Here is a 25,587-nt window from a genome sequence, read left to right as displayed (position 1 = left end):
GCTTCAAACTCAGTTTTGTACATTTGTCTCTCACTCTCTCTTTCTCCCAATCTATTAATTGCGGACCTCCATTACGATTTACGATTTACCTACCATTTAAAAGTTGATTGTGACACCTTAATTCAAAGTGGCTGGATCCATCACTGTTTGTGAATGTTAATATGACAAATAAACATTGAGCTGCTCAGTCGCCCATAGGTGATCTTCATTTGTAATTAGAATATCACAGTCCCATTCAATTATATGTTCGACAAAGTTTCAGTTTGAAAATTTACATTCTTGAAAAAAAAAAAACCCACATTTGGGCCCAAAGAAGCCTAATTACGTATAGAGTGGAAATTGTATCCATCCATATATTTTATCTTCACCATTCAAAAATAAGATTTATATATTTTTATTCAATAATCAGATGATTATTCGAATTTTTACTATTAATAATTACATTATAAAATTAAATTAATAAACCCACCAAAATCCCTAATCATCGTCCTATTTTCTTCTCTCTATCCCCTACCTCTCTCTCTCTCTCCCTACTCCCCAACCAATGGAAAATGTCTTCGGACCACTGCGCCGACGATGATGAGCAATGATGCCGTGATTGAAGTAAGTCATGAGCAACAATGCCGTTGTTGATGCACGCCGTGAGCTTCATCGGATCCACAGCAAAGTCTCCGTTTAACCCACCATGCTATCGGAGTCGTGATTGGCGATGTCGCTATTGCTCTGCGCCGTGAATCCCATCGGATTCGCATCGATGTCTCTCTTCACCTCAGCATGCTGTCGCTTGATGACGACTCTCCTCTACGTGGTTTTCACCCTGACAACACTTGAAAACGTCCAACTCGATGCGCTCGACGACATTTTTCCTCCCATGCGGCTTTCATCCTCATTGACCAGCGTTCTGGTGCTGGAAGTTTAGGATCTAATTTGTTAGCATTGTGGTGCTGGCGATTTTGGATCTGATTTGTTGGCTTTTAATCTTGTCAATCGGTGTTCTAGTTCTGACGTCGGCGATGTGGTGATGGCGATTATGGGGTGCTAGCGATTTGGATCTGATTTGTTTGTGGTGTTTGGGTGGTGATGTTGGCTACAGTGGTGAGATGGTGGTGATGAGTAAGGTGGTGGTGGTCGTAGCGATGGTTGTAGCTTCCATTTTGGATCTATTTGTTGTCGTCGTCGTTGTTAGCAGTGGTGAAGATGATGGTTTTTGGTGGTTACGGTTTGGTTTGTTTGAGATGATTGAAATGGTGGTGGTGTCACCAGTTGTGGTTCTGGCGATAGTTGTGGTTATGGCGAAGGTTAATATTGGTGGCAGTGTGCTAGAGCAGTGGTGACTGGTGATATGGTGGTCATAAATTATTTGGTTGATTATGACAAATAAATTGGTTAATGTGTGAACAATAAATAATATATGAATAATGAATTAGATAATTTGTGACTAATTAATAATGTGTGACTTTAAAATTTGTGAAGTTGGGATTAATAATTTGATAATTTGTGACCTGTAATAAATGCGTGACTAGTTAATTTGATATTTTGTGATTATAAAATAAATTGTAATTTATAAAATTTGTGATTTGTGACAAAACAATAATATGTGACATATTAATTTGATAATTTTGTGATTTGCGACTATAACTTTTGTAATTGTGATCATAATTTATATAATATTGTGACATTAATATATTTTTAATTAATGATCTCATAAATAAAATTTAATTCACATTTTATTTTTAAAATAATAAATTTTGTTTCTTAGTTTTGAAATGTGTCAAGAAAATCATATACTTCCGCATATTTCAATTTTTAAGTTCAAAATTAGGTGATGTTAAAATTTTATAAAAATCACTTATATTACCAAACTCTACCCCTATTCTATCATCCACCCATACCTATTATCTGCCAATACAATTTTTACGAGACAGAGGAAAGACAATACTTACCCCCTCGATCAAATCACCACAACCCATTCCTTTACCCACTATCTCCCAATTCTTTCTCCATGTGTGTGTGTGTGTCTATATATATATATATATATATATATAACAATATCTCATACACTTTTTCCTTGTAGCCTTTGCTGTACATTTTTCTCATTTGTAATAAAATTTAAGCAAACCTCACATCCCATCTCCACTGTCGATGATTCTCGAGCAACAATTTATTCGTGATTCCAACTTCGGCGGATATTTTCGAGAACCAATTTGTTGATTCCAACTTCAGATTGATCTGTTGTGAAAAGATTGATGGTCGGTTGTGGGGGTCCCTTTAGATGTAGATTTGGATGTCACTGATGGTGGCATTGGTCTTGTGAAAAGGTTTTCATAGACGACTTATGTCTATTCTTCTTATATAATTGATGGGAAATGGATAAAAAATGGAGGGTAGACTCCTGCAATGAGTTTCAGCCTTGATGTACTTTGAAATTATTGGTTTGTTTGAGGTGTGGAACAAGTATGGTCTATGATAGTAATGTTGGCAATGGTTTGTTATTTGTTGTGGTGGCTGTAAAGGCAGAGGCTTTCTCTATAGTGGTAAAATTTAAGTGTAAATTACATATTCTAATAGATTAAAAACCATCATTTCATAAATAAGATGCAATGTTTAATATTTCACAAATCAGAATTGTTTTAATTAATTTATATATTTAAAAATTAATTAAACAATTTGAAACCCTAATTAATATAAATCTCAATTCCCTCAACTCTCTCTCCCTCTCTCAATTCCCTCGACCAAGCTTCTTTCCTCTCCCATCATTTTCTCCACCACCATCTCCACTGCCGTCGAGTTGCGGCTGCAGCAACTCCTCTTGTGTGAGTGCCGCTGCCACGACGGCGAGTCGCAGCGAAGCGATTTGAAGCGACATCACACGCGATGGTGTTTGTGTTGTCGCGATTTGTTGTGGTGGTTTCTGTGGTGGTGGAGTGGGTGATTGGGTGAGTAACAACATTGCGATGTGTTTGTACGGTGGTGATGTTGGGTGTGGTGGTGATGATGATTGTGTTGTGGTTGATCTGACGGTTTGGGTGGTTTGTGTAGTGGCGGCGGCGTGCTGGATTAGGTGCGGTGGCGCCTTCTCCCTTCATCTCTCCTCCTTTCCCTCTCTCCCAGTACCGCCACTACAGCACCTCGATTGGATGTGCGGTGGTGGGGGTGGTCACTACAGTGGTGGCTGTGGTGGTTTATGTGGTGGCATTTTGTGGTGGTGGAGTGGGCGATTGGGTGAGTAACAGCGTTGGTATGTGTTTGTGCGGTGTCGGCGTGCTAGATTAGGTGTGGTGGCGCCTTCTCCCTTCGTCTCTCCTTTTTTCCCTCTCCCCCAATACCGTCACTACAGCACCTTGATTGGATGTGCTGTGGTGCGGGTGGTCACTGCAGTGGTGGCTGTGGTGGTTTCTGTGGTGGCATTTTTTGGTGGTGGAGTGGGCGATTGGGTGAGCAACAGCGTTAGTATGTGTTTGGGCGGGTGGTGACTTTGGGTGTGGTGGTTTGGTGGTGGTCACGTATTATTTGATTGATCGTGACCATTAAATTGGTTAACTTGTGATCAATAAACAATATGTGACCACTAAAAATGATAAATTATGATCGAGAATAGTGTTTGACCTAAAAAAATAAAAATATGTTACTTATAATATTTGTGATTTGTGACTTATGTGACCAACAAACAAATCGTGACCTACAAAATTTTTGAATTGTGACCTTAAAAAATCTTCATTTGCGATCGAAAAATAATTTGTGACTTATATAATTTTTGATTTGTGACCAATAAATTGATAAGTGTGACTAAAAATTAATTCGTGACTATAAATAATAAATAATACGTGACCTAAAAATTGTATTTGTGACTTATAATTTATTGAGTTGTGACCGAAAAATTAATCTGTGACCTATAAAATTTTGATTTGTGATCGAAAAATAATATGTGACCTATTTTGTGTTTGTGACTTATAATTTATTGAGTTGTGACCGAAAAATTAATCTGTGACCTATAAAATTTTTGATTTGTGATCGAAAAATAATATGTGACCTATAAAATTTTTAATTTGTGACCCAAAAATAAGTCGTGACCAATAATATGATAAGTCGTGACTAAAAATTAATCCATGACTAATTATTTTTTGAATTGTGATCGTAAAAAAATTCGTGACGTAAAATTTTTGATTTGTGATCAAAAAATAATAAGTAACTAATTATATTATTAATTTGTGATCAAATTGTTTAGATCCGTAACCTAAATATATTTAATTAATAAAATAATTAATTAACTAATTAAATTATAAATAATTTTTAATAAAAATATGATTTTAGAAATTTGAAACTTGTTTTCTTGTTTTTGAAATGTGCCATAATTAATTTCTTAGTTATGAAATTTTCCCAAAATTTAATCCACTAACCCGAGCGGCCCAAGTTATAAAATAAGGCCCACAGACAATTCAACAAAGCCATTTTTGACCCAACTCATTATACCAATCAATTCGAATGCACGGACTAAGACCCACGTGCCAATTTAAAACCTCCAATAATTTATCTTCAAGATAAATTACGCTATGATTTGACCAAATCAAATTGATGTTATTTGTAAACAACTTGTATATCTCAACCAAATAAATATGATCAGATTTAGTTCCAACAAACCATAAAATCTCGGAGAATCCTTTTCAATCCCACCTAGACTGTTATCTCACCCCTATAATTCCATAGTCAGTCAAGTATTCAGGTATCTCAATCTACTTTAATTTGTTTTCTTTTACTTTTCATCTAGCATTCGTATAATTTTCGACATGCTTTATTGACTTGATTGTCGGAGGGTATTCGACTAGCACCATACCGGTGTCCTCTTAAGATCTTTTGCTGTCCTTTTTCTTCCCTCCGCTTTTTCTTGAGTTTCGCAAGATTACTGTTGGCCTGATTGACTCGATTTTCTCAATTGTAGATACAATTTGGCTCCCATCGTGGGGCCTTAATAATCATTCTTACGAACGGAGCTCTTACCATTATTATTCACCAATCATCATCACCGTGTCGAGAACTTCAAGAAAAAGTGAAATCATTGGTATTTGATTCGACTTTGGTCCATCCGCCACGTTTCCAAATTCCATTTAGGCCGACGCCTTCACTTTACCAAAATGGACTTAGGACCATTGGTTCAAACGTCCAATTTGCTACACCGTTGAACGGAGGGTCAGAAGATGTACCACCACAACTTACAAATGGACAAGATCTAGACTTCACACTAGCTCGAGCAGCCTAAGTCATAAAATAAGGCCCATAGACGGTTCCACCGTGCCATTTTTGGCCTAACTCAGTATGCCAATCAATCCGAATGGACGGTCCAAGATCCACATGACAACTTGAAACCTCCAATAATATATCTTCAAAATAAATTACACTATGATTTGGCCAAATCAAGTTAGACTTATTTGTAAACAACTTGTATATCTCAATCAAATAAATCTGATCAGATTTAGCTCTGACCAATCGCAAATTCTCGAAAAGTCCTTACAATCCCGCCTGGATGATTATCTCATCCCTATAAATTCCGTGGTCAATCAAGCATTCAGGTATCTCAGTCTACTCTACTCTAAGTTATTTTTTTAGTTCTCATCTAGTATTAATTTTTAGCAAGCTTTATTAACTTGAGCATCGAAGGGTCTTCAGTCGGTGTCACACCAGTGTCCTCTTAATACCTTTTACGGTCCTTTTCTTCGCTCCACTTTTCTTGAGTTCCCTAAGATTGCTAGTGGCTTGATCAACCCGATTTTCTCAATTGTTGAATATATTGTCTACAGTGTCATGGTCGGTTTATTGAAGGTGTGGTGATTGTTGTTTGTGGATTTGAGGTAAAAGTATTATTTATGGTAGTGGATTTTGAGTTAAAGGTGATAGTGGTAGTGCGTTGGAGGTGATAGTGCTAGTCACTGGTGCTAGATTGCGATATTGGTCTCTGTTGTGTACAAATTTGTTTGTGGCTACTCTTTGTGACAAATTATTTGTTTATTGTGATTGGTTGTAATCAATTATGTGTTAATTGTAATCAATTGTGACTTAATCACATACTATCATGGTTAAGATTGATTTGATCACAATTAGTCACACTGAAAATAAATCTGGCCATAGTTAGTCACTAATAACACATGTGATTTGGTTACATACAATCACAAATTAGATGATCACAGATAGTCGCTAAAGACGAATTTGATCAAGTTAGTCACATGTAATATATGTCTAGTCACAAACAATATATCTGATCAGAGAAAACATAGTCATAAATCTAATCACCTACTATGCACCACTACTGCCACCATACATTACCAAAAACATTGTTACCACCCCACCACCACACAAATAAACTCCAATACAATTTTATCACCTTTAACGAACCACCACCACGCAAATCTACTTATCTAAACACAGTTGCCACATCATCACCACCACCACAATCACTACATGCAAAGCTATTTTATATTTGTAAATGTATATAGAGAAATAAAGCTTTGTAGGGAGAGAATGCTTTGAATTTCTATAGATTTCTAGAAAGGGATGGGGCCGGGTTTAATCTCTAGAAAATGTTTTAAAATTTTGGAGTTTTTCTACATGTGGGATACTTTCATGGGTTGGGATGTAATCTACATAAAAGATTTTTAATTTCTGAAAATTTTTCTATAGGTGGGACAGGTTGAGTAGGTTGACATGGGGTTCGTGGGGATAGAGGGTGGGAACGTAATGTATGTCAATTGTATATATGTCTAAACTATATTAGAGAGAGAGAGAGAGAGATAATGAATATATATATTAATTGTATATTATATATATTACAAATTGATATTAACACCTAAGTTTTGAAATAATTTGACAAAATTATTAATTTTGAAATATGATTGTTATAGTGTAGTAGCTTTTACCACATATAACGACCCTAATTTGGTCCCAGATGAGCCCAATTAACAGCCCACTTCCTGTCTCGTCCAGTTAGATAAACTGGAGGGAAAATTCAACTGAAAACATCGTGCCATTTTTCCTATCTGCAGTCTCCATATTTCTTCATTCTTTTACAGAAATTCTCTATTCCTTAAAATACTTAACTGTAAATTTCTTTGATTTTTTCTCATTTAAACCACTTCAATTATCATTAGGCGATATATATATTTTTTCCGGTAATCTATTATGGGATTACTATAATGAAAAGTTCTTCAGATTCTTCTTTTTCTTTTCAGAAGAAGAAACGCCAAGAACTGAATCTCTCTCTGGTTGCTCACAAGAAACCCAGAAAAAATATTGTTACAAAAGCATTTTTGCGAATAAAATTTCTTGGTCTCCCTTTAATTTCAAAATCCACCGGTAAATGCTGCGAATGTATTGTTCTTGAACCCTATAAAACCTATGCCGTTGGTCGCAGTGAGAAATTATGTGAATTCACTTTTCTTGACCGTAGAGTGAGTAGAAAACATTGCCAAATTTTATTTGATTCGTTGAATAAAAAGATCTATTTATCAGATGGAGTATTTTTTAGTTGTAGTGAAGCTAACGATTCATTTTCTATAGCTAGGGTTAGGGTTTCGTTGAATGGGGTTTTTGTAAATGGAGTTAAAATTAGTGGAGTTGTTGAATTGCACGTGGGAGACGAGGTTTGGCTTGTTTGTGGGAATGGAGAAGCCTGTGGCATGGGGGACAGAATTGGTTTTTTCGTGGAAAGAATTGTTTGCCTGGAGGAGGTTGATCATAGGAGTTTCATAAAATTGAATTCAGGCAGTGTATATGGGGATTATGAAAGTTTGAGATTGGAACACAGTGGAATAGTTGACAAAATGAATGTGCTTTCAAGTATGTGTAGAGATATACTATGTAGCGATGACCCCATATCCCATATTCAAAAATGTCTTATTCTCGATTGCAGAAAGAGGGATGAATGTGCTTCTAAAATGGGCGTTGATAAGAATTCTGTATTGCTGTCTGATAATGATTTTCAATTTCGTAAAAATGGTAGACTTGAAATTGAATGTGTTAACAGGAAAAGGGTGTACTCAAATGAGGGTGAAGCTGTGGAAAAATGTGATGGCAAACCTCAGGAAGAGATTATACTGATCTCGAAGGATTACACTACGCTGACATGTTTTGATGTTGATGGTGCATCCAATGTTGAGGTTATACAGGATCTGGATAATCGTGGTATTCATTTTCAAAACAGTGTTATCGCTATTGAAACTTCTGATAGTTCGTCTTTGGAATTTGTGGACAAGGATGATTTTAATCATTGCAGTAAAGTATTGGAGGAAATGAATTGTGATGATTGTATTCTGCCACCAGGAAAGAAGTTCTATTTGAATCGGCTTCAGTTCAGGAGTCAAGATCTCCCAGAGAGTATCAATACTGTTTCATTACCGGAGCTCTTTCATCCTGTTGACAGTCTCATAAGGGTATTTATTGCGACATTTACTAGTGATATATTATGGTAAGTCCAGAAGTATGTGCACATTATGCTGATATATTCGATGTCCTGTTGTTTATGTGACTGATCAACATATCTGTGATTGATCTTTAATAATCACTAGAAGAAAGCATTTCTTTCAACGGTTTTGCTTTGACTAAATATCATTTAACATGTGTATTATTGGTGACCTATACGTGATGATTTCATATTGAAGAGCATTGTCTGTGCAGGTTTCTATCCTACTGCAAGATTCCTTGCCATCTACCGGTAACAATTGCTTGTCACAGTGCTGAAGGGTGTTGGAGTTCAGACCCTGGAAAAAGAATATCAATCCCTTTCTCAGATTTTCCAAACTTAACTATAGTGTAATTCATTTAACTTGCTATTCATCAGAAAGATATGGAAGTCATTAGGAAAATACTTTGGAATTACTGACGTGCGAGAATAACTAACAGTTCTTAACGTTGATGATTCATTGTAATAGGCATCCTCCGTTTCCTGAAGAAATAGCTTTTGGTAAAGACCGCAAGAACTCAGGTATTGCTTGCCATCATCCCAAATTAATTGTGTTGCAAAGAGAAGATAGACTTCGAGTTGCCATCACTTCTGCAAATTTGGTGGCAAAACAGGTGCTATTTTCTTCTTCAATTTGAATTATGAAGTTTTATACGATTACCGGAGAAGGATATGACCTTTTTCATGTTTGGCTGGCAATTGAATTTCAAAATACTAATTCAGAAATGATTATGAGTATACTTTTTGTAGCACTTGCAATCTTTTTTGTTAACATACTGAAAGTATAAAAGGATAACAAATGAAATAGAAATAGTTTAAGGCCGTCTTACCTTGGCTTAGGCCAAACTTCTACCAACTATTTGTTTTGGGAGCGTCATTCTAAGGGGGGAAGGCTGGCTTGCTACAGATAGGGTGTGTTTGATTACATTAATTTTCCATGGAAAACATCAGTTTTCCACCCAAATTTCTATTTAGAGTGTTTGATTGCTATTTTTTTCCATGGAAAACATTTTCCAACTTTTGAAAATATGCCTAATTTTCCTTGTTTTTAAGGAAAATATTTTCCTTGGGTAGAGGTGGTTTTTATTTTCCACAAAAGATGGAAAACAATTTCTTTTCTAGGTGATATTTTCCATGCTAATCAAACACACCCATAGAATAATTTCTTACTTTTTACTGTTTTATGTGCTTTAAACTAAAGAAAACTTGTTTGATCTTTGAACTTTTGCAGTGGCATTGTGTAACAAATACGGTGTGGTGGCAGGATTTTCCGCGACTGAGTACTGCTAATTATTTATCTCTTTTCACTCAATTCTCAAATGAGGAAATCAATACAGATTCAAAATCTGATTTTGCTGCTCAGTTGGCTGGATTTATGGCGGCTCTACTAGCTGATGTACCTAGTCAAGCCCATTGGATCATGGAGCTACCCAAGTATGACTTTGAACAGGCTGTTGGATATTTGATTGCTTCTGTACCAGGAATTTATTCACGGAGAAGTCCTTGCATATCAGAATCAAAACATTTCTTGGTGGTTAGTATCTTTATTTGCCTCTCTATTGACGTGAGTTCATGCAGTTACTTGTGAGTGTTGTGCTACAATTGGTAATAACGGATTTGAGTTCAGTGTCGATCCCACGATGACTTATTACCTAATATTGGATTTAATTAATTATAGCCTAATTTGAAACAGTAGGTTGAAAAAGAATGTTTCGTTTATCTTTTTGAACTAAAACTAATAATCATGAAGAAAACAATTGGTTGGTTGAATTCAATAGAATTGAGATGTTAGGACTTCACAGTTTCACCTTAATTTTTATGCTTAATTTCCGTTTTCAAACTTTGATAGTATACAATCATGCACTATTTTATTCGACATATATCTCTATTAAAATAAAAATCACTTATATATATCGCTCTCTCTCCCTCTTATCCAAATCTAAGCTTTTCGTTTCTTCAAGCTAAACTCATAAATATCCTTTCTGTCTCATTGTGGTTCACAATTCCTTCGAACGGTGATAAATTGTTCAAAAGCATTAAACTCAATAAATGAAAACAAAATCCTTAAAAATATACTTCAATGCCAAAATTCGAAAATTGAAATTAAATCATAAAAAGTCAGGCTATATCCTTCATCCTAACTATGAAAATTAGCCAGTCATATTCATCGAGCGCAAACACATAAAGATGAAAAAAATCACATGGATTAAGAATAAATGATGAAAGTGGCATTAGGATTGAATCCTTGAATATCATTTCGAATCTTCATGCTTTCCTTCTGTTTTGTTCTTCAAAACCTAGGCAAGAGGATTTGTATCTTGTTCTCTATATCTTTTCCAACCATTTTCCATGTTCAAGACATGTATTATATATAGGATAAGATTTTAAGGTCTTGACAAACACGCTAAACTTCCAAATTTGCCCCCGAAACGAGCGCAACAGCTAACTTCTCGTAATCTCTCTTGAGTCTTGCTCCAGTGAGATTCTGTTTCTGAAAACACCTTGCTGCCTGTTTGATTTCACGCGAGTGAGATTCTCATTGCTCTGATGCAGCTGCTAGTAAATCAATTCTAATTTTCTGTAGGAATATCCAATTTGCAGTTCGTAAAGCGTGCTTGACTTCCATTTTTAAGCATTCAAATGGTATATAATTTGCCTAATAAACGTCCTTGCGTCATATATTGGGATTCTAGTTTTTCCACTTGTTTCGCGCATTAGTGTGCTTCTTTGTACTTCGTTGTTCCTTTTTCCCTCTTTTGCTCTTTTTCCTTTTCAACTCTACGCATTCAAATCTTACTTTTGCATCTCTTTTTTCAATCCTTTGCAACACATTTGTCCATGTTAGGTTGAACTTAAAACAATCAAAACAATGCTAAAATCACTAACAGCTCAATCGAAGAACTAATAATCATCCTTAAAAAAGGCACAAGTTAAGTGTAACACAATTGTCCAGCTGCCAATATCCATTGCTGTGCAGTAGATACTTCCAAGATAATCTATCTAACCTTGTGTATAGATTTCTAGTTGTTTCAACATTTTATATTAATAGGAATTCCTGATTGTGTAGCTTTTAGGGTCTTCAGGATTCTCTTGCAGTGTAAGCAAGCTGCTTTAAATAGCGCTCGTCGTAAAGGAAAATTTAGGGACTTATTTCATCAGTCTTTATCTTAGCATGCTAGGATAGGAGAAGCTATCCTAGCCTCATTTTATTTGCTTAAGATTTAGTGGTGTTATGATTATTTCAAATGGGTTGTGAGAGCTTGGACAGTTTTCTTGTGCCAGTGACTAAGATTTGACTTGTTCTTATGCTTATTTATCTTAGTTCAGAAGTTATAAAATTTCAACATTTATTATTCCCTAATGCTACTGAAGTGAATGCTTTTGGGAGAGAATTACTGGGAGACTGCATTTTTTTATCTGGTTCTTGATAAAGTGAAGCTTGTTGTTCCGCTCACTTGCTTTGCAGGGTAACAAGCAAATTCCTGAGCCTCGTGCTTTGAAGTTACTTGGTTCTTTTGAAGCCTCTGTAGTTGGTATGAGCCACATTTATCGTTATTTAGCTGATTCAAATGGAGCACAATTGAAGAAACTAGCTTCCTATCTTGGAAAATGTGATGAGGACATGCATGGGATGTCAGAGGTTGTTTTGAGAAGAGATACAAATATACCTGCTGATAGGAATGCTGTGAGTGTCCTTATTCCTAATCCTGAAGACTTTCCTGCGGGAGGTATTCACCCAGTCTTGAATGCATTACACACTTCATAAATTTTGGTCTAGACGAAAATTTCATGAAGCTGATTTATTGTAAGGTGATAGACTAACTTTCTAGAAGTAGACAAATGGGGAAGCTTGAAGTATAAACTTATGTTCATCTATTGACTCTGAAGAAAAATCCCATAGTTACGCCAATGACAGTCAATTTTCAGTGACTTGTTTTGCAAATATACGAATGGGATATGTCAAGTACTGAGTTGAATAAGTCTAGCTATATAGGGAACTTACTTCTATCGATCCTTTTTATCAGAAGATAATCAATGTGGCAGATTAAGTATCATGATATTTTGTAATAGTAAGTAATTTAGGCTATATAACCAAACGTGATTTTAGTCGAAGAGACCATGCAATGTCCAGAAGCATTTTACGATTTTTAGGCTGCAAAAGCACACTAGGGTGTTTTTACATGAGCTGTATGAAGGTTCTGATTTGCAAGCATAAACAATGAAAATGCATAGAAAAGCTTGAAGGGAATTGTAATTTTCCTTTTCTTGCCTAGTGTCATTGCATGGAATATGTTGACATGGGCACATTGACAAAACATAGTCATAAATTACTTTTATTAGACACGATTATTTAAGGTTCTCATGCTTCCAAATCACTTTTTTTCTTTCTTCTTTCTCTAGATTTCGTTCAGCTTGGATTCCTTCCAAGGCATATTGCAAAATGGGTGGCTCCGCTGTCAGACATAGGTCTTTTCATGTTTTCTGCATATATTTATCCTAAAGAAGTCCTTGCAACTGCTTTCGAAGGAAGCAACAAGAAAGTAACATTGATGCTTTATGTGTATTTGGTATGTTTTTGAAGTCAGAATCTAATTTTGTCTTTTTAATAATGCGAATCTTATTTATGGCTATGCTGAATTCTTGGTTGGTGGTAATCATATGTGATAGCTTTGATGATATCTTGTGCAGGGGCCTTCGCCTTTTGACATTTCTGAAGTCACACAACTTGAGCGTGTTTCTGGAATATGCTCTTTAGTTGCGTCAATTCAGAGGTGTGCTGGCCTCTGGCGACTTAATGAGGTAATGCTGCTGAATGGGCAGGGTTAATTTTTAGGCATTGTATACTTCGATTATTTGATGTTATTGGTTTCATGTTCATCTCATTGGGTACATTTTGGACTAACTGTGATGTATCCAAATTGGACTGCCTTGTACTATTAATTTTGATTCTTATTTTAATGTAATGTACGTGGGTGCTTGCTGTTAATTTGTTCTCGGAGTTTTTACTGCATTGCTTTGGTTTTGGAGATTGCATGCATCTTTGACATGGTCTTATCCATGCATGTCTGGATCAGCTTATATTTGATATCAATCTAAAACATGGCTGCGGAAGATTGTCTTTGTTAGGATGGACACGTCCGGTTCAGTTTGGTTCCTAAGAGAATCAATCCTTACCGATAATCAATGGGTATCTTAGAAATGAACCATTGGTTCTAGTCATTATGGAACCGAAACAAATGATTCCAGTTAGTTTGGTTCCATAACCAAAATTCCTAAGTTTTTGATGCAAATTACAGTAAAAGTCATGTTATTTAAAATAGGTTAATTGTGGTGTGTGAAATTGTTCCATGTGGTTGGTGCATTGCACCTTACAGAACTGGTTGGTTATGTTTGTTTCAGTTGGTTTCGGTACTTTTGCTCCCCAGTAATTTTTGCAATGTCTATGCTACAACAGATTGCCTGATTGTGGATTTTATTTCTAATGGTTGTCATGTAAATGACTTGGAAGTGTTTTCTGTTTTGTTAAGCATTGGTTTCTTTAAGCGTGTTTGAAGATTCTCATAACAGCAGGTGCTTGGTGAACAAAACCACCCTATGAAGCATGGGATCGGTAACATTATCCAGAACGACTGAATATTTTTAGAATGTTATTATAGTTGGTTAGAATCGTTGAAGCCAAGCTTGAAGCATGACAAAATATAGTATCATACTTTGATGTAATGGTGATCGATGAACAATGATTTTGACATCATTTATTAGATAGTTGATTTCTTCAATTCTGTTTCTTCCCAGGTTTTGGATCAGTTCAAGTGGCCTGAACATTTAGAATCCGAGTTCTTTTTTGGTGAGTAAATGTGCAGATTAGTGATGATACTGTGTTCCGACAAAATTATTTATTCTCTGTTTTTTATGGTTCTCTTTTAACATGTGTGTATTTTAAAGGTTCGTCCTCAGTTGGATCTGTAAATCCTCAATTTTTAGCTGCATTTTCAGCAGCAGCTGGGAAGAGATCATTGCCATTCTCTGAATCCGAGGAGTCCGATCCAGATGTGAGACAATGCTAGCTTATAGAAATTTGCTCAATGGTTTAACATATTTTACTCTTACTGAGTGGTTTGTGCTTGCTTCTGACAGTGGGGCTGTTGGAGTGCCAGTCAAGAGTTAAAAAATCCCTCTATCAGGATTGTTTTCCCAACTATCAATAGAGTGAAGAACACAAGAACTGGCATTTTGGCATCGAAGCGCCTTTTGTGCTTCTCACAGGTACACAGCTTACTGGTTTCAAGGCATCGTGATGGGATTGCTTCATCTTCTTCGTAATGATGTGCTTTAAATAGATTTTGAGTGTTTAACAGTGTACATTTTCATTATTATTCCAGATCCTCAACTTTATGACAATTTTACTTCGAGTATTATTGAGGAATATTTTGTCTAAGAATTTCTATGCCGTGCACTTGGTTTCTATATAATTGTATAGAATTATCAGATGATAGTTCTCTTTACAGAAAACATGGCAGAAGTTGAAAAATATTGGCATACTCCATGATGCAATTCCTTATCCCAGTGACAGAGTTGGGCTTCCTATGCACGTCAAGGTACTGATTTCCTTTCATATTCTTATGATATATGGTCATGAACTTGGTTCCACTCTTGACAGCTCGATGCATATGTTTCAAATTTTCTAGTCGTTCTTTTTGCACTTTTGGTAACCAAATAGGCTTTGCTTTCTGTAAAGGTCTGATCATATGATTTCTGCTGTTTGATGGTGGTGGTTATGTTTGTTTGATTATTAGGTTCTAAACTATTTATGATCAAATTTTCGTTCCTGTCGCCACATTTAATTGCCATCCTAGTCTTCTTAAACTGAAATCTTGACCGTACGTGTTATCCAAGTTCTCATGATCTCCCCTTATTAAATACATGTGATACGAAAATTGTTCATTATTTCATTTGTTTATCCACATTTTTCTTTTTGTCATGCCCAGTCATCCCGATTCCCAATATCTGAATGATGAAAAGGCCTCTTTTCATTTGTTTTGGGACATTTTTTACGTCGTTAGTTCTCTTTACAGAAAACATGGCAGAAGTTGAAAAATATTGGCATACTCCATGATGCAATTCCTTATCCCAGTGACAGAGTTGGGCTTCCTATGCACGTCAAGGTACTGATTTCCTTTCATATTCTTATGATATATGGTCATGAACTTGGTTCCACTCTTGACAGCTCGATGCATATGTTTCAAATTTTCTAGTCGTTCTTTTTGCACTTTTGGTAACCAAATAGGCTTTGCTTTCTGTAAAGGTCTGATCATATGATTTCTGCTGTTTGATGGTGGTGGTTATGTTTGTTTGATTATTAGGTTCTAAACTATTTATGATCAAATTTTCGTTCCTGTCGCCACATTTAATTGCCATCCTAGTCTTCTTAAACTGAAATCTTGACCGTACGTGTTATCCAAGTTCTCATGATCTCCCCTTATTAAATACATGTGATACGAAAATTGTTCATTATTTCATTTGTTTATCCACATTTTTCTTTTTGTCATGCCCAGTCATCCCGATTCCCAATATCTGAATGATGAAAAGGCCTCTTTTCATTTGTTTTGGGACATTTTTTACGTCGTGTAGATAATGCATTGGTATGAACAGGTAGGATGCAGACGGTTCAGGTCTAGGACAGATGCGTCCTCCTTTGGATGGGTTTATTGTGGATCACACAACTTCAGTGCAGCCGCCTGGGGAAGGCCGATCTCCAATTCACTAGATGGACAAGCCAATGGAACTTCAAGGAATAATCCCGTATTAGGTTCAAGATTACACATTTCTAATTATGAGCTTGGTATCATTTTTGTTGATCCCCCACCAGGCACAGTAGATTGTGTCAAACAAAAGAGTACAACCTTGGACGATATTGTTTTGCCCTTTGTTGTGCCTCCACCAAAATACAGACCAGGAGATGCTCCCGCAACAGCACAGGCAATGAAGGAAGCACTAGCTGAGCTTATAGAGCAAGAAAGAGAAAAATGTGAAGCTGCTGCAGCTGCGCAGGATTTGACAGAATTGGAAATACCAGAAGAGGAAGACGACGAAATTATGGAGACTGCTCAATATGTCACAATGGAGAAGGAAGATGAAAAAGCTTATGCTGATAAATTATGGAGCCAAGTTGATTCTTCTGAGAGCAGTTGAAATCTTATATGTTTGGCATGAAGGATTAATCGAACTTGATAGTATTAATGGAAAAAGTTAAAAAAAGAAAAAAAAGGATATTCTTTTCTTTTCTTTTTCCCCTATTGTGTAGGAATTATTTTCTGCACAAATACCACCAAAATTCATTCCTTTGGTGTCTTGGTGTCAACTATTCTTTAGGTTTCGTGCTTAGACACACTTCTTCAATTAATTACACGTGTAATTTATGTTTAGTCATTTATTGATTCCTATTTAATTTTTTTCTAGTTGTAACTATTGGGAAATTTAGATAACAGATATTATTTTTCTTGCACTTATATATGTCATTCTGCAGTCGTCCGACTATGTAGCATGAATCCAATGGCGTGCACACATTTAGGAGGTTTTCCTAAATGAGAGGCTGCTTTTATGGAAGAAAAGGAAAACAATGAGATGTTCAAAATTGTGACATGTTTTCACTCATTTTGCTCTGATTCCACAGGAAAACACGTCCAAATTCTGATTCAACTAGAATATATAACTACTCTGCAATCTTTCATATTATTGTTGACACATAAAAATTCAGCCCAAATCAAGCGGCCCAAGAAGTGAAGCCAAATTGGAGGATCCCCAAATCAGAAAGCCCAAAGAACGAAGTCCAATCAAACAAATCAAGGTGAAGGCCCGAATAAGGAGGCCCAAGAACGCGGTAGCGCCATCGTCCAAGTTTGCAAGTCGCCCAGAATCTGAGCGAATGGAGTGTCATACAGTCGCCCAGAGCTGTTACTCTATTCTCGCCCAAACCTTCAAGTCGCCCAAGGTCTTAACAAACATAAAGCGTTATGGTTATCAAGAAGTGCAGTTATCAAAGCAGTTATTAAAGCAACCCTATCACGTTCCACAATTCGAGGAATTCAATCGAAAGTGGTTGAACGATGAAAAGTAATGACAGCAGTTAAAAAAGGAAGTTGTCATGACAAGTTGGCCATTACGAAGAAAGTGGGCAGTTATAGGACGATCAAGCAGTTTTTAGAGCGGTTGATCACAAAGAGATCGTCCATGAAGTATAAAAGGGAGAAAGGACTTAGAAGAACAAACCGAATCCAAAACTCTCGAACAGAGAACATGTAATTTTCATTTCCTTAGTTTTTAGATTTAAACACTTTTCTCTCAGTAACTCGTGTGCTTGCGCCCCTTGGAGGCACGTTGTTTTTCATTCCCAATTTTAAATTCATCGCCAATAAAAGAACACCCCTTTTTGGGACTTTGTCTCAAGAAATTTCGTCCCTTACACAATCGTCTGATCCTTCTTAATTGTTAGCGACTAACCCGTGCGAAACAATTATTAACACTATAAACAGTGTTTTCTCTTTGCAATTCTTGAAATTTGATATAAAAGTGATACGAGCTGTGAAATTCTATTATTTCATTCTTGGGGAAGCTCAGCGGCAGTATCCTAAAAATAGTCGAATCTCCTCTGTAAGTTGACCTGGAGAATGAGTCTTTTCTTATTGGTCACCCCCAAGGGACAAATCCTGGATAGAAATGTGTAATTTGAGGCTTGTTTGATGTTAGACATGGGCGGATTTAGAGGTGGGCTGCACTTGGCTGCAGCCCACTGTTGACCAGGCCCAGATAGTTAAAAAAAAAAAAAATTTGTGTGAATTGTAGTCCAATAGCCCATATGTAACCACATTAGCCCACGTGAACTTTATCTATTTAATCTATTTTCATTATAATGGTTGTCTAACAGGGCACAATATCCAAGTCCAATATCATCCCTCTGGTCTAACCCATTCCCAAATCCAAACTTGAAACCATCTGCGACTTGGATTCTCTCTCTAGTCTCTGAGTCTCTCGCCTCGAGCTCTCGACGCCTTCTATCAGTGATTCAACAGAAGAAGAAGGTGAAGAAGCCAGAAGATCTCTCGTTTCTCGGCCTCTTTCTCAAGGTCTCTCGCCTTCACTGCCTTCAGTTACTTTGAAGGGCAAGTACGGAGTATTCTTTTCTTTTTATTTGTTATTTTGATTTGTTTAATGTTTGAATATTGTGATTTTGCTTTTAATCGAGTGCGTGCCAGATGCTTGTTATTATGTGCGTTTGAGTAATTGGAATGTATTATGTAATAATGCTGCTTTCTATTAACTTGTTAGTGCAGACTTGCAGTTGAGGGTAGATAGAATTGAGAGTAGATTTTGCTTAATTTTACTTGATAGGTTCATTTGGGCTTAACTTGATTTTGCTTCCACTAACTTGATTTGGACCCTCTGTTAATAATGGGAGAAAGTTTTGTATGGAGGCTGCTTTCTGATTTCATTTGTTTTGTTGGAATCTCTGGATCTAACTAAATAACAGTTCTCTCCCATACGACCCTCATCAGTTCCTCAGAGTAAACAATTTTGAAATGCTTGCCAGTGCCCATCATCATTTTATTTTCTAAAATCAGAGACTTCTTCATTTAAATTGGATTCATCCTTTGATTTCAAACGGCTTCCTTTTCTAGTAGAATGTCTCAAAATCGTCTTTTGCATTACATCTTGACCATCAGCCTCAAGCTCTTCATTAAATCTATGGCCAAAAACTCAAAGTTCGGTGCTGATTAAATTCTGTCCACACCTAACAATATTCCTGGCTTTGCCCATGTAGAGCTTCTAGCTCTATCTTTTCTTTCTTTTTTTTTTCCCTTCCAATTTTATGTTTGAGATTTTCGCCCATCTTTGTCCCTCAAATCAATTTTCAGATTCTGTTACTGTTGTATGGAGAAGTATCTTGCCTTTCCATTAGCTATGAAGACAGCTTCAAAAGAATCAGTAGTCCAATAATGGTTACGATCGGAATGGTTTCCCATTAATGTACGACATTATTACTTATTTAACAAAGTTTTGTTTTACATGAAGTTTATAATTTCTCTATTTGTGGGATTTTTTTTTTTATTTATCTTGCTGAGTGTTAATTCTGAAGAGTAAAAGACTGAACTAAAAACATGGCAATTCTGAGTATGTTACAACAATAGGATAAAGTTCAAAGTGTTGTACATATAAATTTCTTGCTTACTCATCTTAGAATTTACTTATGTAGTTCACTAATTTAACCCAAACCCCCTATTTCTTTGAAAAATTACTTATTTTTTATTTATATGACATTCTTAAAAGTAAAACTATTGTTTATTTTTGTATAATACTGGGTGAAGCACTGGAGCATTTTCATAGGCATTATGATACTATTTTCATAGTTTTTTTTGGATTTTTTTGTTTAATTGTAGGTGATGCTTTTGATTTTTTGAAGTATTGTGCTATTTGCTAAGAAAAGGGTCCAAAGGCTAAAAGGGTTAAGGAGGTTCAACTTTTCAAGGTTGGTTCTCATTTCTCAATCTCTGACTTTGGATGAAAAATCTCATTTCATAGGTTATAGCAAATAGTAAATTGGTTTTATATGGTTATGATTTTATCAATTTAAGTTTATGCCTTTATGTGATATTGAAGTATCTTGTTTTTTATGCTTTTAGATTTAATATGGAAGAAGATCGACCTTCTAACAAGAAAGGAAGAACCTTGTTGTCTTTTTTTTCAAAAAGTAATAAATCTCAAGATTCTCCAATTCCTACGGCGCCCATTCCTCCAATTTCATCCCCAGAAGTTGTACGGCCTTCGTCTTCCAATCTTAATGTAGAACCATCTGATTCTATTGAACGGGACCCTGGAAAAAGAAAACAAATATGTGAACATCCACATAACGAACGCGATCAGATTAGACGAGCTTATCTAAATGTTGGACCTTATCAACCAAAACTTTTAGAGTATCAGAACAAAGAATGTGGAAAGCAGAAACGTCGATTTCAGGAACGTTGGTACAATCAGTTTCCTTGGTTGGAATATTCGCCTTCAACACATAAGGCATATTGTTTTTATTGTTTCCTCTTTCTCAATGAGAGTACTCCACCTAATATTTCATCGTTGGTCATTGTTGGGTTTGATAGTTGGAAGAGGGTTAACCAAGGAAGTAAATGTGCATTTCTTATTCATGTTGGTACAACATATTCGTCGTTTCATAATGGCTGTAAGAGAAGTGCTGAAGATCTAATGAAACCAACTCAACATATTGACAAGGTAATGCATTCTTTATCAAATGAGGAAATTCAGAAAAATCGTTTGCGTCTAAAGACCACCATTATGAGTGTTAAGTGGTTAGCACTTCAAAGTTGTTCCTTTAGAGACCATGATGAATCTCCATCTTCACTGAATCGTGGGAATTTCATTGAACTGGTGGATGCATTTAGAAAAATGAATATTGAAGTAGGAAAAGTTGTATTGGGTAATACTCCCAAAAATGCTACATACACATCTCCAGACATTCAAAAAGAAATTTTGAACATTAAGGCCAACAAAGTCCGACAAAGAATTCGTGGCGAAATTGGGGATGCAAAATTTAGTATTCTTGTTGATGAAGCACGAGATGAATCTTTACAAGAACAAATAGCCATTATCCTGAGGTTCGTCAGAAGTAATGGAATTTTAACAGAGCGTTTTTTTTTTTGCAATTAAAAGTGTTAGTGACACTACCTCATTAAATCTTAAGAATCAAATTTCTGATGTTCTTGTCCGTTTCGACCTTCAAGTGCAAAATATGAGAGGCCAAGGGTATGATGGTGCTAATAATATGCGTGGTTCTTGGAATGGACTACAAGCATTATTTCTTAAAGATTGTCCATATGCATACTATGTCCATTGTTTTGCCCACCTTTACAACTCACATTGATTTCTGCAGCTAGGGATGTATCAGATATTAATTCATTTTTTTCTCATTTGGATAGTGTTATTAATATGATTACATCATCTCCTAAGCGCATCAATGGGTTGAAAAGTGCACAAAGAAAAGAAATTGAGCATTTGTTGGAAATTGGAGAACGAGAGTCCGGAAGTGGTGCTAATCAGATTGGTAATTTGCAACGAGCCGGAGGTACTCGTTGGTCTTCTCATTACAGCTCTGTAAAGAGTTTGATTGCTATGTATGCTGCAACTTGTGAGGTGCTTGAGTATCTTAGTGATCATTCTCCAATGTAAGATCTCGGTCCGAAGTTGGTGGTGTGTACAAAACCATGACAACATTTGAATTTGTATTTATTTTACATTTAATGCGTAAAATATTAGCAATTGCGGATGTGCTTTGTCAGACCCTTCAGAAGAAAACTCAAGACATCTTGACTGCTATGAGATTTGTTCGTACTACAAAAACTATCCTTCAAACATTGAGAGAAGATGGCTGGGAAGAAATTCTTGAAGAGGTGAAATGTTTTTGCTCCAAAAATGATAGACATGTATCTGACTTTGATGCTTCGTATATGGTTGGTCGTTCTCGTGGTCGTGAGTATCCTACCGTTGAACATCACTATCACTTTGATATTTTCAATGCAGCCATTGATTTTCTGATGATAGAGTTAGATACAAGCTTTAATGAGACATCATTAGAACTCCTTTCTCTCAGTGCAGCTTTGGATCCAAAAGATTCTTTTGAATCATTTAACATTGATAATATTTGCAGGCTTGCAGAGAAGTTTTATCCTGAAGATTTTTCACAGCAAGATATTTATTGTTTGAAAATTGAGTTGCAATATTATCAGAATGATGTGATTTCCGAACCTCGATTTCAAGTACCTACACTTTCTGATTTATGTCGAGAATTGGTTGCAAGTAGAAGGTCGGAGAGTTACGTCGTTTTGACTAAATTGATTTGTTTAGTATTCACACTACCTGTTTCAACGGCGACTGTGAAGCGAGCATTTTCAGCAATGAAACATGTGAAGACGGAAATTCGTAACAAAATGGATGATGGCTTTCTCGCTGATTGTTTAACACTAAATATTGAGCGAGAATTTAGTATGAATTTAGATCTAGATTCTATTGTAGATGAATTTTATGCTTTAAAATATCGTCGGGTACAACTACGATAGGTAACTTATATTATGAATTTTTCTTATTATATATAAATTTTATTTGTAGTTCGTACATTAAATTTTTAAAAATTTTTGCCCCCCATACCATGAATTCCTGGCTCCGCCCCTGATGTTAGATCACTAGTTATGATACCGAATAAATAGAACACAAATTGTACAAGGGCAAGTTTAAGATTCCTAATTAACTTGTTCGAATTTAATTTGTTGGTAAAAATATTGGTTTAACTTCATCAGTTCACTAGTCACCTCGCTGGCTGTTAGTTTTTGTCATGTATATGTTCAAACAGAAATAGTAATGTAAGTTAGGTGATCAAACTGAAACGAATTGAAGTTAGAACACCAGCACGAAAACAAACCGATTATTTGAGTGACTGCTGATGAAATTGCCAACAAATTTATACCTCTAATAGAGATTTAAATTACAAAAAACGCCATAAATGGTACATATTTTCATAATTTTAGGAGAAGTCGACTCATCTTTCTCTAGCCGACATCGACTTTATCTAGAAAATAAGTTAATGTAACAATTATTCTTTAACATATTTTTATAATCCCGAAGACACATTGTCACTCTCAAATTAGTTTAATAAAGTGCAAAAAGCAAACAATCATGCACTAAATTTGAAGATTAGGGACAAGTTAGGTGAGGACAAATTTTTATTTTTATTTTTATTTTTTTGAACTGGGTTAATGCATAAAATAATAATAATAATAATAATAATAATAATAATAATAATAATAATAATAATAATAATAATAATATCCCATAAAAAAATTGTATATGAAAAATTAAAAATATTCTCGAGGTAGTTCTAAACCTCCCTTTATCCAACCCTTTGTAAGATATGTCAAATTTTATTATTCTTTGTCATTTCTACGACATTCTTTTGAGCGTTTGAGTACAAGAATAATAAAACCTTGGATAATTCTGCAAGTACAGAATTATCCTCCCAGAGAAAACAAATAGGGTAATCACATGGGGTGGGGTCCATCTGAGTTTTATATTGAAAAAAATCACACCACCCACCCCATGTATGTGTGTATGTTTTGAATTTCTGTACATATTCTGTTCTGCCTTTTCTGTACCCATAGCAAAGTCCTAAAACCTTTGAGCAAGGACGAATATTCCTTTTTGAACTCGTTGATATAAATTGTAGATTCAATGCATTTTGATGGAACTTTTTGAAATTTATATAGTAAGGAATGAACCAATAACATACATTGTCAAATTCAACTCGTAGTCGCATTTCACCTTTTCTCCATGACTAAGTAACATGATGAAGAATGATTGCGAATTTGATTACATGTTATGGTCGACAAGGCTCGACTGTAGACCTTTTTTTCTTTAATAAAATAATAATGTTGTCCTTATACAAAACACGTTTAAAACGATAATTTGATTTGAACTATTCAACTTTTAGGTCCATAGACAGTGTGCATTCGAATCATGCAATTATTGTTGTCTCTTTTCTTACAAAACAATATATCTCCCAATTAGGATTAATTATACTATTTTAAATTTTATACTACCTGCGTTGTCCTGTGCAATGTAAATAATACTTGTCGTCAGGATCTAAAGTGAAAAAGGAATTTTAATAGAAGATAAATAATTGAAAATAAACTTTAATATAAGAATGATGTTATTCATAGCGTCATGGCATACACATGGCAATAAAAAAAAATTATAATATCGACAGTATATGTTATCACATAGGATGATGATTATCGATCAGTTTCACTATAAATAGCATTACTTTTTAATTGGATCTCGAAACTTGTCAAATGTGTATTGTAATAGTGCATACAGGGGCAGAGCCCAGGTCCTAGAGCACAATACTCTCTCTCTCTCTCTCTCTCTCTCTCTGGAATTTTATGCATGGCAGAGCCAAGGAATTTTTATGTTGAAAACCCCTTTTTGTGTTTACTTCACTATTTTATTTTATTTTTATTTACAATTAACTCAAAGTTGATTACTTTCATGTTTTTCAACAATTTATGAACAAAATATATAACTTTATTATTTCCTTCAAATGTCGCTCTCTTCTCAGTTATCGCTACGTCGTGATGTTATCGATTGTGTTAGGCCTTCAAACAAAAAGTCTCGACGTCGTCAAGTATATAATAATGTACATTTTGCATAATGTGTCATAATTAGAATAATTTGCACTCAAATGTGTAACATTTTTAATGTTTCAACTTTAATATTAAGATACGCTTATATTTTTAACAAAACTCAAGCAAATAATTCTAATTATTTTTCAAATAGATAAATAAATCATTCTTATAATTTTTTTATTTTTTATCTTTTTGTGCACCACTTTTCAATTGCACTTAAGATCTTTAACATTTACTCATTGTCACACTTATGTTCTTGTATTTTTTTCTCATTCTCATTCTAATATTTTATTAATTAGCGAATCTGGTCTCTGACATAATATTTTCTATCATTGCATTTATGTCCTCATATATCTAACTATTATGCCAATGTGCCAATGTGCTTTGAACTTTTTGGATGAAAATTGTTATCAATGACAATATGTGCTAACTTATGGAAGGTTGAGAGTAAGAATATGACAAAAAAAAAGTTGATGATATAAATTTTAAAATGGGAAAAGGCAGGTTGGACCTTTTGTGCAATTAAAAAGAGGTATATCATAATTTTTGTTTTTATATCCATATAACCACCCATGTTGAAATTACAAACATGGCTCTTTTTTGAACAATTTTACCTTATTCAATTAGACATAATGCGAATATCGCGTTGTCATTTAACATCTAAATAAACATTTTCCTTCAAATGGGGATATTGTGCTCATAATGTCCAAAAGTTGAGGATATGGTTGTCAGGAGTGGAAGGTTGGGAACCTCGAAAGAAATTTAACCTATAAAGGTTTAGTCATGACTTATTTTTCTTAATTTTATTTACACAGCGTTCTTACACTAACTTGAGATTGAGAGAGTTTCTTACAAATAGCTTCTCGGTGCAAGGGATATGTACCTTTTCGGAATGTATTTGATTAT

General features: G+C 35.2%; 2 protein-coding genes and 1 long non-coding RNA gene across 3 annotated transcripts; all 3 read left to right on the top strand.

Annotated features, from left to right (window-relative positions):
* The first annotated feature begins 7,001 nt into the window (after positions 1 to 7,001).
* On the top strand, positions 7,002 to 16,953 carry LOC111366201. The gene is made up of 12 exons (XM_022986907.1): positions 7,002 to 8,452; positions 8,662 to 8,796; positions 8,916 to 9,060; positions 9,678 to 9,980; positions 11,913 to 12,174; positions 12,848 to 13,014; positions 13,136 to 13,246; positions 14,240 to 14,291; positions 14,390 to 14,496; positions 14,582 to 14,710; positions 14,953 to 15,042; positions 16,097 to 16,953. Exons 1-12 carry the CDS (start codon positions 7,182 to 7,184, stop codon positions 16,634 to 16,636), a joined length of 3,312 nt encoding a protein of 1,103 aa, XP_022842675.1. The 5' UTR covers positions 7,002 to 7,181; the 3' UTR covers positions 16,637 to 16,953.
* A 1,412-nt stretch (positions 16,954 to 18,365) lies between these two features.
* LOC111366200 lies at positions 18,366 to 20,394 on the top strand. Its single transcript, XR_002697596.1, has 3 exons — positions 18,366 to 18,607; positions 19,879 to 19,967; positions 20,122 to 20,394. It is a non-coding gene; the product is annotated as an uncharacterized LOC111366200 (long non-coding RNA).
* A 33-nt stretch (positions 20,395 to 20,427) lies between these two features.
* On the top strand, positions 20,428 to 21,676 carry LOC111365573. Its single transcript, XM_022986130.1, has 4 exons — positions 20,428 to 20,463; positions 20,546 to 21,105; positions 21,161 to 21,279; positions 21,381 to 21,676. Exons 1-4 carry the CDS (start codon positions 20,428 to 20,430, stop codon positions 21,674 to 21,676), a joined length of 1,011 nt encoding a protein of 336 aa, XP_022841898.1.
* The last annotated feature ends 3,911 nt before the right edge of the window (positions 21,677 to 25,587 follow it).

The sequence above is a fragment of the Olea europaea genome, chromosome 17 (assembly GCF_002742605.1).
Source record: "Olea europaea var. sylvestris chromosome 17, O_europaea_v1, whole genome shotgun sequence".
NCBI lineage: Eukaryota > Viridiplantae > Streptophyta > Magnoliopsida > Lamiales > Oleaceae > Olea > Olea europaea.
Note: the sequence above shows the minus strand (reverse complement) of the source record. Positions and strands in the feature narration are given on the sequence as shown.